Here is a 17,211-nt window from a genome sequence, read left to right on the forward strand (position 1 = left end):
AAGGACCAAAGTTCAATCCCCAGTACCAAAAAAAACCCAAAAACTAAGATTAGAGGTCCAATTTGACCCAGCTATTCCTCTGCTGGGTATCTTCCCAAAAGAATTAAAGGATCCATACCACAGTGATATATGTGCACTCATGTTTATAGCAACACAGTTTGTAATAGCGAAAACTTAGAAACAGCCCAATTGCTCATCAACTGGAAACTAGAGACATTTATAGCTGAATGGATGCACATTGAGGCCATACACTTAAGTGAAATAAATAGGACACATGTGTAAATACTGAATAGTTTCTCTGGTATGAACAACTGAAAGTGTAAATAAGGATCAAAATGTATAGTAATGTGAAACAGGAAGCAAAGGTCCAAAGGGGAAGTGGAAGTAGGAGGGGCAGGGGAAAAGAAGGAAGGGAAAGGAATAATTATGAGAAAAGGAAAAAATGGAAGCAAAGTCTTTGTAATTAGGGAGGGGTGATGGGGTTGAATGGAAGGCAGGGGAATGGGGAAAAAAATAAGAACTAAGACATATTGTGTAAAGGTACAAATTCCCAATGATGAATGTCATAATATTGTATACCTAAAATGTACCAATAAACTTAATTTAAAATGAACTCTAAAAAATTTTTATTTTAATGCAAGTAGTTATCAATCAAGATAAAAGCACTCTTACTTCTCTCTCCCTTTTTTGGGGGGGGGAGGGGGACCAAACTCAGGACTTTCTGCTTGCGAGGCAGACAGCAGAACCATTGAGCTAAATCCCCGGCCCCTAAAAGCACTCTTAATTCTATAAAAAACAAAATTTCATAACAAAATAATTAGAGTTTAATAATGGTTAATATACAGTGTCATTAGATTTTGCTACCACTAGAGCTGTCCTTGAGGCCAAGGAACTTAAGTTGCTTTTTTTGTTGTTGTTGTTACTGGAGATCCAACTCGGGACCTTGCGCTTGTGAGGAATGTCATTAGATTTTAAAAACTTACTATTCAGCAAATTATATTCAAAATGAAGGTAGTAAACATTCAAAATTTATCATTTCCAGGTTATTTTATTACATTTTAGTATTATCCATACACTTGAAATTATTTACATCCTGTATGTGATAATATTATATAATGGTCTGCATCTCCTGTCAACTCTCCTCTCAGTAAAATTACACTGGTGTCTTCAAACTGGTCACAGTAGAAGTATTTACATTACAGAAATCATTAAACACTGCACCCCTCTCCAAGCCTGGTGCTTATCAGAACATGTAATTACCTTTTTAAAATACCAAATATGTTTTTAAGATCCCAGTTCAATTCTCTTGGTGTATTATCATTTCCTACCCTCTAATATAGAGTAAGTATATGAATATATTTTCTTTCATTATTCTTAAAACATGATTACACTGCGCTATGGTACTAAGCTTAAATACCATGTGTCCATTCTGAAAAACTCAGCCTATTAGGCTGCTAGGTGTTCCTTCTTATAGTAGATGAGTGATTCCTCTTTTCATTAATTATTAGCTGCCGCTAGGCTCTGGGTTTCAAAATCAAATTCCTTAGCAATGCGAATAGACATTATTTTAGAGAAACCATTTCTTATTATAAAAGTGATTATTAACCTCTGGTGCACAAATTTTATCACCTCTATTTTCATTACCCACAGCTTACTTTTTCTTTTCTTTCTTTCTTTTTTTCTTTTTTTTTTTTTAACTTTTTCTTACTTACTGGTTTAAGGTAAGTTCAGGATAGGCAAGGTTTGGAGAAAGTTATGTTTAATCCAAACCATGTTGATGTGAAAACCTGAAAATAAATACCTTATCTCAGTCAAACTCTAGATTTTTAAGAAATGCAAGATGCTTACGAGAACACGTAACATTGAAGAGATGTTGAAACAACTAAGTGTGCATAGTTCAAAGATGCTTTAATGACTCTATCACGAAATTCCAATATGTCCACTGCATCATTAAGAACATTCCGAACCTAAACAAGGAAAAATGAAATATCAACAAACAGAATTTTAGTAAGTTAGCAAGATTCTGAAACACACAAAAAAGTCAATGTATTAACTACTAATCATATAACAGTACATCAAAAAAATCTCTTAGAAATAAGTTTTTTTAAAGGCCTATAAAGATTTTTTAACCTGTAAGCCAAACTGAATGATGTAGCAATTGAATGATAAAGTGAAAGATTCTCTTAATGCTGAGACACAGTTAAAGGATGGTGGCATAAAGTAGTTGGAAAGAAGCTATATGATTTCTGCCCAAAAGAGTAAGAATATCTTTTTTTAGGTTAGATTTTACTTTAAAATTTAGGTTCTAAAAAAAGAGACATAATTGCTATAAAAATCCAAAATGGAATAGAACGTATTAGTAAAGAAATCAAACTGTAGAAGTTATTTACACATGTAAAAATACAGAGATAATATATTAAAAAGCTAAGCACCAACTAACAAAGAGAAATTTGCCTATGACAGTTAAAATTATTATAAAAGTTTATAATGGACTATCTGCAAGAATTTTAACAACTGGTAATATTGGCCCAAAATCTTGAAACTGACAAACTGCAATAAATTAAGAAAAAGTCTTGGGCAAGTTAAACTTAATCACTGGTCAATATCAGAATGGGTAAGGCAGTATAATAAAAGGTGAAAACCAGAATAACAATGTAATTATATTTGCAACTTAGTTCTTTAAATTCTTCTCAAAATGTTATTTTTCTTAAAAAATGTGATATAGTATTAATGAACAATGAAAAGCTTTGGAAAGAAAAATAGCAAGATAAACTCAAACTTCTTATAAGTATTACCAGGCATTGCGATGATCGGAATTAGTTTATGTACCCACAAAAATTCATGTGTTGTGGGGTTCAGGGGAGCTGGTTAGTATTACTCTCATGAATAAGCTTCATGCACTTATAAAAGAGGCCCCAGAGAGCTGCCTTGCGACTTCCAAATAAGGACAAAGCAAGAAGGCACTATCTATAAACCAGAAAGTGGAACCTCATCAGACACCAAATCTACTAGCACCTTATCTTGGCTTTTTGGACCTCTAGAACCATGAGGAAAAAAAGTTTTTGTAGTTTATAAGCTATTCAGGCTATGGTACTTTGTCACAGTAGCCTAAAAAAACTAAGGCAAGTATATTATTGTTTCACTGTCTGTTGACCAACTCCCACTTCCTCAAAATACTATAACCATGATTAAAGAGACAGCAAAATTACATGCATGTATACTCTTTGACCCAGGTATCTCATTTCTAGAATCCTATCCCAAAATAATGAAGTAAAACTAGGAAGTAATATATGCACAAGCTATTCATCACAGCATAACTGTCAAAAGCAAAAGACTGGAAACAGCCCAAATTGTGTTAAATTATGGTACATCCCCACACACTAAAGAACTGTAACACAACGAGGAAAGATGTATGGTGTGTTTACCCAGACATAAAGTAAAAATGTAAAATTTAGAACAGTACATATAATATGATACCTTTTATCTAAGAAAGTGAAGGATACAAAGATAGGTAAATTTGCTTCTATTGTAAAAAACAAGAAATATTAAATAGTATTCATAACATTAAAATTTATTTTTACTTTAAAACTATACTTTGGAATATAATAGCATCATTAATGTCTTTAGAAACCAAAATTTTCTTGTAGAAGAGTCAAGTAAAAATATCAAGAGTAAAACTGTAAACATTAGAAACTCAGTATAAACTCATTAAGTATTTTTATCTTATCAAAAACAAAAACATTTTGTCTAGGAGTAATGATCAAATCAGTAGCAAGGAGCACATGTAGCACCCAACTGTGGTTTCTAAATAACACCCAACCCCCAACAGAAGTGAGGCATTCCTAGGAAAATGGCTAACCCCAAGTCTGGACACCAAATGTACAAAAGCCTCAAACATCTTGTCACACCAGAAAGCAAGAAAGCTACTGAAATCATGCCAAAAGAATGCAGGAGGCAACTGTTCAAAGATAGAACTTTATGAACATTACAGAATAATGACTGCAAAGAGTTGAAACACATCATTGTAAACTTGTAGTACAGGAAGAGGGAAAGGAAGAGAAAAATTAAAATTTGTATTTATATATAGTTTTCCAGACCTGGAGAATAGACTTGGAGCTCAATGAAATAACTGGGTGCATTTAGATTATTTCCTTTTAGGGAAAGGATAAAGATTTGTTTTTTTATATAGAACAGTTGAATTAAGTAGTGCATTTCTAAATCACACTCAGATGAATACAAGTGTGTATATGTGATAAGGTACTCTCTAGTATTTGTACCCTTATGTAAATCTACTTGCACAGGATTGGACCTAGTAGCTTCCTTTTGTTGAATAGAATATGGTAAAAATGTTGAGATGTCACTTTTGATTTCAGGTTAACAACAACAACAACAACAACAACAAAAAAGCATGACTTATATCTTGCTTACACACTTGGGCTCTTCTCACTTACTTGCTCTGATAAAGGAAGTTGACAAGTTGGGAGCTGCCATATGGAACAAGGAACTGAGGGAAATCAACAGCCAACAAGAAACTGAAACCCTTGGTGCAAAAGACAGGGGTGAACTGAATTCTGCCAACAATCATGTCTGTAAGTTTGAAAGCAAATCTTCCTCTCCTTGAATCTTTAGATAAGACTAAAGCTCTGCTAACTAACACCTTCATTGCAGCATTGAGAGAATCTGAGTCAAAGGAACTAACTAATCCATGCCTGGATTCCCGACTCACATAAATTGAGGAATGACAAGTGTTGCTGTCTCAAGCCACTAAGTTTTGGGGGTGATTATACAGCAATAAATTAATTGATACAGTACGGCTGCTAGACAACCAAAGGACAGACTCCAGTGGTATATTTTTTATCTGCCCAGAATCAAATTACACCATTTCTAGTAAATATACCATGATGTTCTTTTAGGCAACTATTCTTTCCACTAGTCTCAGTGACTGAGTAGTTCAAATGAAATTGACTATTTTCTCCCCTTTCCCTCAATCAAATACCTTTAACTCAGACTTAGCATATGAAATACAAGGCTGGGACTTCTGCTGGAATTACCAGGAAGAAATGGACTCTTTTCTTGAAGTAGTAGAATGTAAGCCTGGAGCTACTAAAGCCACAAAATAAAAAAGGATTTTTTGAAAATGAAGTCAATTACAGAGAAGAGGAGAGTGGAAGAAGTGAAGTTCTCGAGCCTCTGAACCAAAAGTGCCTCAAGTCAGTAATCTCATGAATTCACATAAACCAGTAAGTTTTTTTTAATTCCTTCATTTTTTACCTAAATTAATTTAAAGATTTTCAAGACACTGACTTAGAACATCCATGAGAACAAGAACTAAATCTTTTTATTCATTACTGCATTCCCCATAGCTTATGAGTGATGGTGAACCTTTTAGAGACCAAGGGCCCAAACTGCAACCCAAAACCCACTTACTTATTGCAAAGTGCCAATTCTGCAATTAAATCTGAATAGTGAGGTTTTCATTCAGAAAAAAGTGTTATCTGATGATAAGTTGCTGGGGCAGTTTGGCTTGCCTGACAACAAAGAGGGCTCTGTGCCCACTGTGGTACAGGTGCCATAGGTTCGCCACCACTAGCTTAGCCTAATGCCTGGCAGGTAGGGATGGCTCAATAAATATTTATTGAATGAGTGAATGAAATTAATCTAAGAAAAAATACAAAATAGGACCAATTTAACAAAAATTCAAACAAATGTTTTATAATTATTGATGTAAAACTTCTTTATAAATAAACATTTTCTAGCTCTAAAACTAAGAATTTAAGTACAATGATAATTTGGATACAATAGGCCATTTAAAACCCTTCACAGTTCGTCTTATGTAAAATTCTTCTAGTCACTAGGATGATTCCTTTTTGTGTGGAAAGAAAACTTTTCTTTCTAGATATATTCTCATCATTGGACATTTCTGTAATTAAGACCAGAACTCAATTTTAGCAGTACTGTATCAGCTAATTCCTATGTACTATATGTATATATGCTTGCCTAGCATGTATAAGACCCTGGGTTTGATCCTTAGCACTGGAAAACAAAACACACCATGGAGATAAAATTAGCAATGTCCAGACTATGAAAAACTACTGGACAAGTCATTTGGTTTCTTCAGCAAAGAAAGCACAGTGGCATATAAACAGAGATGACCAGGGAACTACAAATAAAAACAAGCTTAAAAAATATATTAGCCTGTTGTAATGATTTGGATCTTGATTCACATAAACAAAATTGTGACATGTAAGAGACAAGTGAAACTGAGCACTTTATGGATACTTGATAATTCTAAGGAATTGTTTTGTTAAAGTAGGATAATAGTAGTATATTATGGTTATGTCAAAACAAAAACAAGTCTTCATCTTTTAGCTGTATACACTGAATTTTTGTGTGTGTGTGTGGTGCTAAGACTCAAGCTCAGTGCCTCATGGATGTCAAGCAAGCATTCTATCACTGACCTCCATCTCCAGCTCCTATACTGAATACTGTACAGATGAAATATGATGTCTGAAGTTTCTTGAAAACAATTGGGAAAGAGAAAAATTAGACATGGATTTGAATGACAGGCTTGATCATGAACTGATGACTACTGGGGCTGGGCCATGAGCACATGGAGATTCATTACACCACTCTGTGTATGTTTTAAATTCTCCAAATACAAAGTCTTAAAAATTTAAAACAAATAAAACAAAGGACAATTATAATGAAACTAATTATTATGAATCTGGTGAACATATTGCCCAAATTTAGAAATGTGGATTCTTGGACTACCAAAATATTTGAATAAACTTGCCCATGAAATCATATGATATATATTTTTAATTTTTATATTAATTACAATAATAAGAATTATGAATACTGAAGATAGAACAACTGATAATACATAAGAAGAGGAGAAGGAAGATACAGAGTCCCTTTTTCTTCAGCAGAGAATTTGCAATGGTAAACTGTCTCTGGCCTACTCCTCATACTTTTTTCAATTAATTTTTAACATACTTGTCGAACATCTATTATATGCAAGGCACTGGGCTACTGGAGGCCCTATAGGAGAGACAAAGTGATTGAAATACAGCACCTGTGCCCTTAAGAACTTTACAATTGAATAAATAACTGACTAATGTTTTCTGACCTGTAAATATTTCCCCCATCTTCCACTGGCATGTCTCAACCTCTCTATCTTCATCTACAGAGTATTTCACTTCAGAATTACACATTAACCCCAAAATATGGCACTGTGGTATTATGAATATTTTAATATGAAGGAAACTGAGAACACAGGAGAAGCAGGAAGGTCAGTCTGACCTTCCCTGTGATCTTCTTCCCTGAAGTAGTTGATGAAACCTAGGAAGGAATTTCTGATCTTCCCCTGAAGGTTGTAAGAACCTCATGTGAGAAGTATCCATCTTATATTTAGAGGGAACAACATCCCTATCTGGAAACAGAAGGACACAGAAAAGAATCTGGACTTGGCTGATTTTATTTCCACAGTGTGTTGTTTTGTTTTGTTTTCTAGTGCTAAGGATCAAATGGCAGGTCTGAATACATGGTAGGCAAGCACGTTATAGTTCTTAAAAGGCAATGTTATGGTTTGAGTCTAGATGTTCCCTCAAAGCCTCATGTGGTCATAGGCTTGACCTAGAGTGTGTGAAGCTGGGATTGATTCATGGTGCAATGCTAGGCTCAAGGGCACTAGGATTAAGGGTGTGAGTGCTACCCATCCTAAGTAGTCTGCATAAAATAAAAGGGGCAGGGAGACACTGATAAATTCCCATTGTTGCCTTTGCTACCTTGTGTGTGCCATGTTGTTTCTCCTCTGCCATGCTTGTTTGCCATCTCAGCCTTGGAGCCAGCTGATTATGGACTGAAATGTCTACAAACTGTAAGCTAAGTAAACTCCTTCTCCTCTAACTTTGGGTGCCGGGTATTTTGTCTCAGCAACAAGAGAAAGGTAAAACATAGATAATATTTAAAAATCAGGTTACAGGCTGGGGATTTAGCTCAATGGTTTCACTGCCTGCTGTGCAAGCACTAGAACCCGAGTTTGATCCCTGGTACAAAAAAAAAAAAAAAAAAATGTAGACATAAAAATCAGGTTAAACAAGTAAAACGATGTAACCCTGTCAATAACTAGCAGGTTAGGCCTGCCTTGGAGTCAGTTCAGATTCATTAAAAATGAATCTGTTCCAATGACACAACTTCCTCAAACTTCCTTACTTAACTGAATCTACATATTCCCTAAATGCTTCATATTTCACTAACCTGTCCTAAACCCAAAACAAAATAATCATGGGCATTCAGGTTCTCTTTCATGAACGATTCTCATTTTATGTCATGAAAAAGTGACCAATAGTATAGTATCATACATCATGAAAAAGTGACTAATAGAAAGTATGATTGAAATCTTATAAGCTATAAATATAATTACCACAATAATTCTATTGTTGTGCCCAGATTGCGAAGTCCCCAAAGACCAACAAGGAGCCGATTCCAATGTAAACACACGAGGGTCATTTATTCAAGCTCGAGCAGGGGCACTCAACCGTCACCGATGCAGCGGATCAGGATTGAGAGCCCCGAATTTCAAACCAGCAGGGTTTTTATTGTAGCTACTGCAAGGTTTGGGGATGTTCCATTTAGCAGTTACATGATTGGTTGATATTTAGCAAGCATGGGGGATTGAGGGGTGGCTACATGTAGAGTTTATGGGAAAAAGGAACAATCAGCACATTGACAGAATGTTCTATAGATAATGGGCCCGGGAGCATCTGTTTTCTGGGCAGACAGAGGATTGAGTTAGGAGCTGTGTCCATTTTTTTTATCTGTTGTCCCACAGCAAGGACATTTTATCATTATTTTATGGGCACAAAGGAGACTAGGGGAGTAGTTGACTTCAGTGAAGTGGAATTCATGTCAAGGCCATTTCACTGTCTTATTTTAAGATGCAGTCAAACTTTAAAATGGAGTTAGTTAGGTCTCACATTCCCCCCTTCTCATGAAGTTATAGAGGACCAATCATGGGCCTCTGGGGGCCAATTTTATTAGGTCTTCAGAAACTGGTTGGTACTGGGACCTAAGTACCATCAGCTGCACTGCGCTAATGTGTTCTCTGATGAAGGATACCAGCCTGTTAAGTATGTAAGGTCCAAATGTTAACAGGAGTAACAAAATGAGTAACGGTCCCAGCAGGGTAGAGATCAGAGTGGTCAACCATGGGGAGGAATTGAACCAAGATTTAAACCAACCTTGATTTTGCTCTCGTTCTCGTTTTCGCTTAGCGAGACCTTTTTTTGACTTTGGCCATAGATTTTTTTTTTTTTTTTTTTTTTTTAACCTAAGGCAGCACAGAGTCCCCCTTGTTGTAGGAAGATTAAATCTAGGCCTCTTTGGTTCTGGAGAACTATTTCCGCCAGGGAGGTTAGTGACTCTTGCAGGTGGGAGATGGAGCTTTTTAGTCTCTCGATGTCTATATCTATGGCTGTTTTCAAATCATTGTAATGTTTGTTTTGTAACACTAACGATGAGACTCCTGTTCCTGTCCCAGCTAATCTTAAACCTAGGAGAACTGTTAAACTGACAGCTGTTATAGGTTCTCGTTTGACTCTATCTGAGGTCTCAGTCAGATGACTAAGAATATCCTTTTCTGAATGATATAATAGCCTAGGAACCAACTGTACTAGTATACAAAAGTCCCCAGTCTGGTTGAGTACCTTTTCATGTGCACAAGGGGTGAGTCCAGTGGAGCAAGCCCATCATCCATCAGAAGGGCGTACAAGGTATCTTTTTGGACTAGACTGATAGGTTTGGTTGCAAAGGTGTTGGTGAGTGGCCGGAACACTGTCAACACAAATTTCATGTCCAGTCACAGATTGTAGGGTTAGTCTGGCTGACCCTTTTGTTGTCATCTACATCGGGTTGGGCTATCAGACTCAGTGAAGTTGTCTAGGTAAGCTATTTCTTTATAGTAAGGGGGCTCGATATCATAACACAACCAGCAGGACTGAGTGAGATCAGGCCTAGAGGCATTTAGGGCTTTGAAGGTGTAAACTATTAGTCCCCATAGGGGGTCCTGGCTAGTTTTCCTGGTGACAGCCTGAGTGGGGAGCTGAGGGGATGTTGGTGGGGTTATTTGAGGGGGCTTGGTGGGTCTAGGAGGAATTAGGGGGTCCAGTGGGATCAGTGCAGAATTTGGCCCTACCGGTTGGGGAGGCCCCGCAACATACGGTTTTATTTTTAGTTTTACAGTGAATAGTAACCCATTGTCATGACCATCTTGATACAGGCGGAGTCCCCATGTTCGGCCCGATTTCCATCTGGTGTATTTTTTTTTCTTGATTAGTGAATGAAAGTCTAACTGGGTTACAGAGGAACCTTGAGCATGTACCATTAACAACCTTGAATTTACCGTTACGTTACCGCGGCGCGTTTGAAGGCCAGTGGGCCAGGGGACTCTTTTTAACGAGATTAAATCATCTTTGACAGGCGGAGTCCCATTTTATAGGGTGAATTGCGTACCCTATAGAGAGCATAGGGTAGGAGAGTCACCCAGCCACCGCCAGTCTCTAAGGTTAATTTAGTCAAGGTCTCTTTTAGGGTTCTATTTATTTTTTTTACCTGTCCTGAACTCTGGGGTCTGTATGCACAATGTAATTTCTAATTTGCCCCCAGTATCTGTGCTAAACTTTGACTCACCTTGGAAATGAAGGCGGGTGTGGGGGGCCTTGCCCCCCCCCCGCTAGTACTCTTGAGTGCCTTTTATGGGCATGTCTAAGCCTGCTGCAAATCTACCCGGCAACAAAGAAGTAGCCCCAGTACCCTCCTCTTGCTCCTCCCCTCTAGCCCTACAGTATATATGCTGTAGCAGCTTCCGCAATAAACGAGACTTGATCAGAAACCTGTCTTGTCTCCATCTCTCGTGTCCCCTGTCCTTTGTCATTCTCGCTCCCCCTCTAGGGTCTCCGTTGACTTACCCGCAGGCTGGGACAAGTGGTGCCCAACATGGGGCCAGAGAACAGGGGATCCAGTGAAGAACGCTGCTCGGGGGCCCAATAAAATAAAATAGAAAAAAGAAGATTGCATCTGACGTGAACCTGCCATCTTTCCTGCACCTCGGTGAGTTGAGCAGCGATTATGGGACAGGGCATTAGCCAGCATGAGTTATTTGTACAAGGTCTTAAAGAAACTTTACAGGCACGAGGGGTAAAGGTTACAGTCAAACAGTTGTTAAAATTTTTTGATTATATTAGAGATCTCTGCCCTTGGTTTCCCGCCGAGGGTACCATTGACAAGAAGAGATGAAAAAGAGTAGGGGAGGCCCTTAAGGATTATTATGCTACTTGCGGACCAGGAAAGGTCCCGATCACTGCATTTTCTTATTGGAATCTTATTAATGACATTATCTCTCAGAAAACCAAAGAGCCGGTGGTGGCTCAAGCCATCCAGGTCGGGGAGATAGCTCTCCGATCGGAAGAAGGGTCGATCACTCTCCCCCGGAGTGAAGAGTTTGTAAATACCCTGCGGGACGCCAAGATGGCGCCGAGGTCCGAGCCCCTGCGGGACGGGACTTCCTCAAAAAATGAGGAAAAAGACTTGATGTCTTTTGATAGCGACGATGACTCAGACAAGAAAAAACAAAATGTTATTGATGAGGGTTTACAGGTGGGCTCTGCCTCTTCCTAGCCTTTTACAGAAAAGCTTCGGGGCTCCTCAGCTTCCACCTCCGCTCTTTCAGCCCCTGCCTCTCACCCCGCTCCGCCTGTTAAGGAGGAACCGGCCTTGTACCCTTCCCTCCGCCACCTCAGACACCCCCCCTTGCCACAGAACGATCCGGGGGAGGCTGACTGGGCCAATCTTGAGGAGGAGGCAACCAGATATCATAATCCTGCCTGGCCGCCCATAGTCCAAGGTCCTCCTCCTTCTGTTCCGGTACCCAACACTCCCAATGCGCCCACTTTGGCATGCCCTGCTGTTGATCCCCACAAGGAACTCCAGGACAAGATAAAATTTCTAAAAAGAACAAATAAGATTAGAAAAGACACACCAGGAACTTATTACCCAGCTCAAGGGCTTAAAAACAGACAAAACCCATGAAAATGTCCATAGAAAAGACAAACTTAAGCCACGACCCCCCGTTAGAGGGGCGGCCCCTAGGGTGCCATCCGGGTCGGGAGTATCCCTGAAACTTAAAAATGCAGAAGCCTTTCCCGTAACTAAAACTACTGACACACAGGGACAGGCGTGGAGACACCACACTGGTTTCGATTTTAAGGTCATTAAAAAATTTAAAACGGCCGCAGCTCAATAAGGGGCCACTGCACCTTACACAATGGCCATTTTAGAATCGGTGGCAGAAAATTGGCTCACCCCAATCGATTGGCTTATGCAGACTACCGACTCCTGGCCAGTTGCTCTCGCTTCTTATACAGGCTTAATAGACAATCACTATCCTCCAAACAAATTTATTGACTTTGCCAATAGACATGAGTTCATTTTCCCAAAAGTCACTTCCTGTTCTCCTCTAACAGAAGCCCTATTAGTCTTTACAGATGGTTCTTCTACCGGGATAGCTGCCTATGTGTGGGACAATGACATTGTCCACTTCCAAACCAGCTGTTCTTCAGCCCAAATAACCGAGCTACATACAGTCATAGCAGTCTTTTCTGCATTCCCTGAACAAGCCTTTAATCTCTTTATTGACAGTGCTTACATTGCCCAATCTGTTCCCCTATTGGAGACATGTGGATTGATAAAACACACTTCTCAAACTGGTGGTCTTTTTATTCAACTACAAGATCTAATCAGAAAGAGATCCAAGCCTTTTTTTATTGGGCACCTTTGTGCCCACTCTAACCTACCTGGCCCACTTACAGAAGGCAACCAGTTAGCAGATCTGGCCACAAGACCTCAGGCTTTTGCCTACTCACTAAGTATTGATGCCTCCATTCAGATTGACCAGGCACAAAAGGCACACCAATTACATCACCTTAATGCTCACACGCTTCACCTCATGTATAAACTTACTAGAGAACAAGCTAGACAAATTGTTCAAACCTGCCCTACATGCACCCTCCATCTTCCCACACTTCATCTGGGAGTTAATCCTCATGGCTTAATTCCAAATGCCCTATGGCAAATGGACATCACACATTACCCTGAATTTGGAAATCTCAAATATATACATGTCAACATTGATACATATAGTGGATTTATCTTTGCCACCCTACAATCCGGGGAGGCTACTAAACATGTAATTGCCCACCTTCTAGTTGCCTTCTCAGTACTTGGATGTCCACAGCAAATTAAAACAGACAATGGTCCAGGCTATACCAGCTCTGGTTTTTCAAAGTTTTGCAAACAATTAGATATAACACACATAACGGGAATCCCATATAATCCACAAGGACAAGGCATTATAAAACGAGCCAACCTCACACTCAAAATTACATTAGATAAAATAAAAAAGGGGGAATGGTACCCTATCAAGGGGTCACCCAGAAACCTAATATCACATGCACTATTTATTCTTAGAAACCTAATATCACATGCACTATTTATTCTTAACTTTTAAATTTGGATGCTAAGGGATTATCTGCAGCCAACCGTTTCTGGCAACCAGAGATGCAAAAACAATTTGCCTCTGTGATGTGGAGAGACCCCCTGGACCACTCATGGCATGGGCCTGACCCCGTACTCGTCTGGGGCCGAGGGTCAGTGTGTGTTTACTCCAAGGAAATGAAGTCAGCCAGGTGGCTTCCAGAACGCTTAGTAAAACAAGTTGATAAGCGTGTTGATGATGCCGATGACCTAACATTGTCCAATTTCAACCAGTTAACAATGACGCCTACAATTATAATCTAATAATCATAAAGAGAATAGTATAATTCAATTTGGCCAGTTATATTTGAGTGCACCCTAATTTTATACACTGTCTCATATGTTTTTCTATTGTCTGTTGTTTGTGTTCATACAGTTGCGCTCAATATGTTCCTTCCTTTTTAAAGGATATTCGCCTATTGTTAAATTGACTTATAGATAAATATTATTAAACTAAAGACATGCTTTCCTTCCCAGGTTGTTAATTGATCAAAGTACCACTGAAATTTATTTTATGAAAGTGACGTGCATTGTCACCCACATGCAACAATCAAATTGCAATTAACAGTTATAAAATAAAAAGATATATATTCTTAATTGTTTGTCAAAACGATTATAGATGGGAACTCCCTTTGATGAATATAGAAGTGGCCACCCAGAAAATGATTATTCTGGTCTTAATTCATTAAAGGGACCCCCTAGTAAATTTTATATTATAATCTTATGGGAGACACATCACAACGAATATTATCTAAATATGTTATAAATTGATTACATTGGTTATTCTTGATATTTAAACACTGATTATGTTGTTACAAAATATTTACATTGGCTAAGTTCTGAATATGTTATTGCAATATGTCCACAGTGGTTATCTTCAAAAGCTTAATCAGGTTAGCCTAACTCTCTTATCTACAGCCCAGCCTTGTTTACATCGCAGGACGAAATTTTGCTTACAGGTTAAGAAGATGACATCCCTGATTCCGTTGCACGGTCTGTTGCTGTTCCTGGCATCGACAACAAAAAGTGGATTTCAACCAGTTAACAAAGAACAATTGCTCATTGCCCTGTATGGTAACCCCTGTGACTGTGCTGGGGGTTCTGGCAGGGCTGCACCCACAAGTTACACTCGTAGTACTGACTGCGGCGACAAGATTGCCTACTTAGTTTATGAGGCCACATTAGTGGGAGGATATAACCAAAAATGGAAATGTGTCACTAAGCCTAAAATCATACCAACAGTCAATGACAAACCAGGGCGATGCCCTGCCGGTTGTGTCATGGCCGCAGAGATGCATTCTACCTGTTACACTGAAGCCCAACAATGTACATATTCCGATGGAAAAATATATTTAACTGCTGTTCTACAAAGAACTTACAGGGGCTCCGTCGGAGGTGACTGGGACTTTCCCAGTCCCACTGGATATTCTAAATTTGGCCAAGCCTCCTGCAACGGTGGTCTCGGCAAAGATGTCTGCTGGCCGCCACAGGCCCCAATCCATATATCTGATGGTAGCGGGCCTTCAGATCAGCTCAGGAAAGAGCGAATACAAAACAACTCGAGACTATCATCCAAGAGATGTACCCCTCCCTAAATTATCATCCACTGGCCCTTCCTAAACCTAGAGGCCCAGACCCTGATGCCCAAACCCTGAGTGTCCTAGAGGCCACTTATCAATTAATCAGTACATCCAACCCAGCCTTTGCTGCAGATTGTTGGCTATGTTTGACCCTTGGCAAACCCCTGCCCCTCGCCTTGCCAGTTGTCGACCAAATTGACTATGCCAACAGTTCTAGTTACAATTGCAGTTTTTCTCTGCCCTTCAGGGTCCAGCCAGTACAGTTCAATGCCTCAGTTTGCTATCTAAATACGGGCCACAACAATACTTTCGATATACGTGTTGGAGTCCAAAATTTCTCTCTCTGCTCGGTAGTGCTTAATGGCCCTGCCGCCATTTGCCCTGCCCCGGGTCACGTGCTCGTCTGTGGAGGGAGCTTGACATTCACCTCCCTCCCCACTAATTAGACTGGGCTGTGCGTGGTGGCGACTGTCCTCCTGGACATCTCTCTTATTCCTGGAGATGAGCCGGTGCCCTTGCCCAGCTTTGACTATATCGCTGGGCGACATAAAAGGGCCGTCTCACTGGTCCCCTTGCTCGTGGGGCTAGGGGTGTCCGGCGCCCTTGCCACTGGCTCTGCTGGAGTCGGGGTGGCGTTACACTCCTATGCCAAATTATCCAACCAGTTGATTAATGATGTTCAAGCTCTCTCCAACACTCTTACAGATATACAAGATCGGATCGATTCTCTGGCTGAGGTGGTCCTTCAAAATAGAAGGGGCCTGGACCTCCTCATGGTGACACGAGGGATTTGCATAGCCCTAAATGAACATTGTTGTTTCTATGCCAATAAATCTAAGATCGTCAGGGAAAAAATTCGCAAACTTCAAGAAGATCTAAACAGACGACAACAAAAATTCTCCCAAAATCCCCTCTGGACTGGCCTCAATGGTTTCCTCCCTTATCTCCTCCCTTTGCTGAGACCCTTATTGGGTTTACTTCTGCTCATTTCCTTGGGGCCCATAATATACAACAAAATCATGGCCTTCCTTAGAGCCCGGGTAGAGACAATAAAAACAGCACCCATACAGGTCTACTATCATAGATTGACAATGGCTGACCAGGACAAATGCCAGACCGTTGATTAGGTCCTTGCTGTGGCCAAGTGTTCTCGCCCCACCTGGTGAGTGGGCTGGCAAGCCAATGACGGGCAACTGAGCAAGCGTGCCATGCAATGAGAGAGCCCTCGTGTGCCGCCTAAGGCAGGTGCCAGAGCCTTGATTCTCTGGTTAACCGATGACGGGTAAGGTGCACGGTGCAGACACATATGTCGCTCTGACCCAAGACAGGCTCAGCCCCCACAGGCTTGGCTCTCCTGACGCCTTTCTAAAATTATAATTTTAAAGGGAGGACCTGTGGGGGGGCCTTGCCCCCCCCACTAGTACTCTTGAGTGCCTTTTATGGGCATGTCTAAGCCTGCTGCAAATCTACCCGGCAACAAGGAAGTAGCCCCAGTACCCTCCTCTTGCTCCTCCCCTCTAGCCCTACGGTATATATGCTGTAGCAGCTTCCGCAATAAATGAGACTTGATCAGAAACCTGTCTTGTCTCCATCTCTCGTGTCCCCTGTCCTTTGTCATTCTCGCTCCCCCTCTAGGGTCTCCGTTGACTTACCCGCGGGCCGGGACAGGCGGGTCTATTGTCTGACCCTAACATTACTGGGAAACCATACCTTGGCAAGATGTCTTTTAGCAGCTTTTTGGCCACAACCTGTGCCATCTCATGTTTGGTGGGGAAGGCCTCTGCCCATCCTGAAAAAGTATCTATAAACACTAGCAGATATTTATAGCCATACCTTTCAGGCTTTACCTCGGTAAAGTCCACTTCCCAATATGTTCCAGGTTGGTTTTCCCTCAGCCTATTGCCTGGGTTGGCTTTGTTGTGGGTAGCATTTGTCAATTGACAAGCTTTACAGGTGGTAACAATACGTTTAATTTTGGAGCTGGCATCTCGAATATTTATCTCTGCATGTCTCAGAAGTTCCTGCATCTTTTGGGTGCCCA

General features: G+C 40.1%; 1 protein-coding gene across 7 annotated transcripts in view; it reads right to left on the minus strand.

The window, feature by feature from the left end:
* Ift80 (intraflagellar transport 80) overlaps nt 1–17,211 on the minus strand; it is a 125,988-nt gene that overhangs the window by 44,121 nt on the left and 64,656 nt on the right. For all 7 annotated transcript variants that reach the window (XR_015440911.1, XM_087186455.1, XM_087186452.1 and 4 more), the window contains one exon: nt 1,849–1,967. Coding sequence is in view for 6 of the 7 variants with exons in the window: in XM_087186455.1 (XP_087042581.1) it covers nt 1,849–1,967 (119 nt within the window). In the remaining variant the exon portion in view is untranslated. The remainder of the gene's footprint in view (nt 1–1,848; nt 1,968–17,211) is intronic.

This window comes from Heterocephalus glaber, unplaced genomic scaffold (genome assembly GCF_053883595.1).
Source record: "Heterocephalus glaber isolate CG9 unplaced genomic scaffold, H.glaber_assembly_v1.0 deba00001504, whole genome shotgun sequence".
NCBI lineage: Eukaryota > Metazoa > Chordata > Mammalia > Rodentia > Bathyergidae > Heterocephalus > Heterocephalus glaber.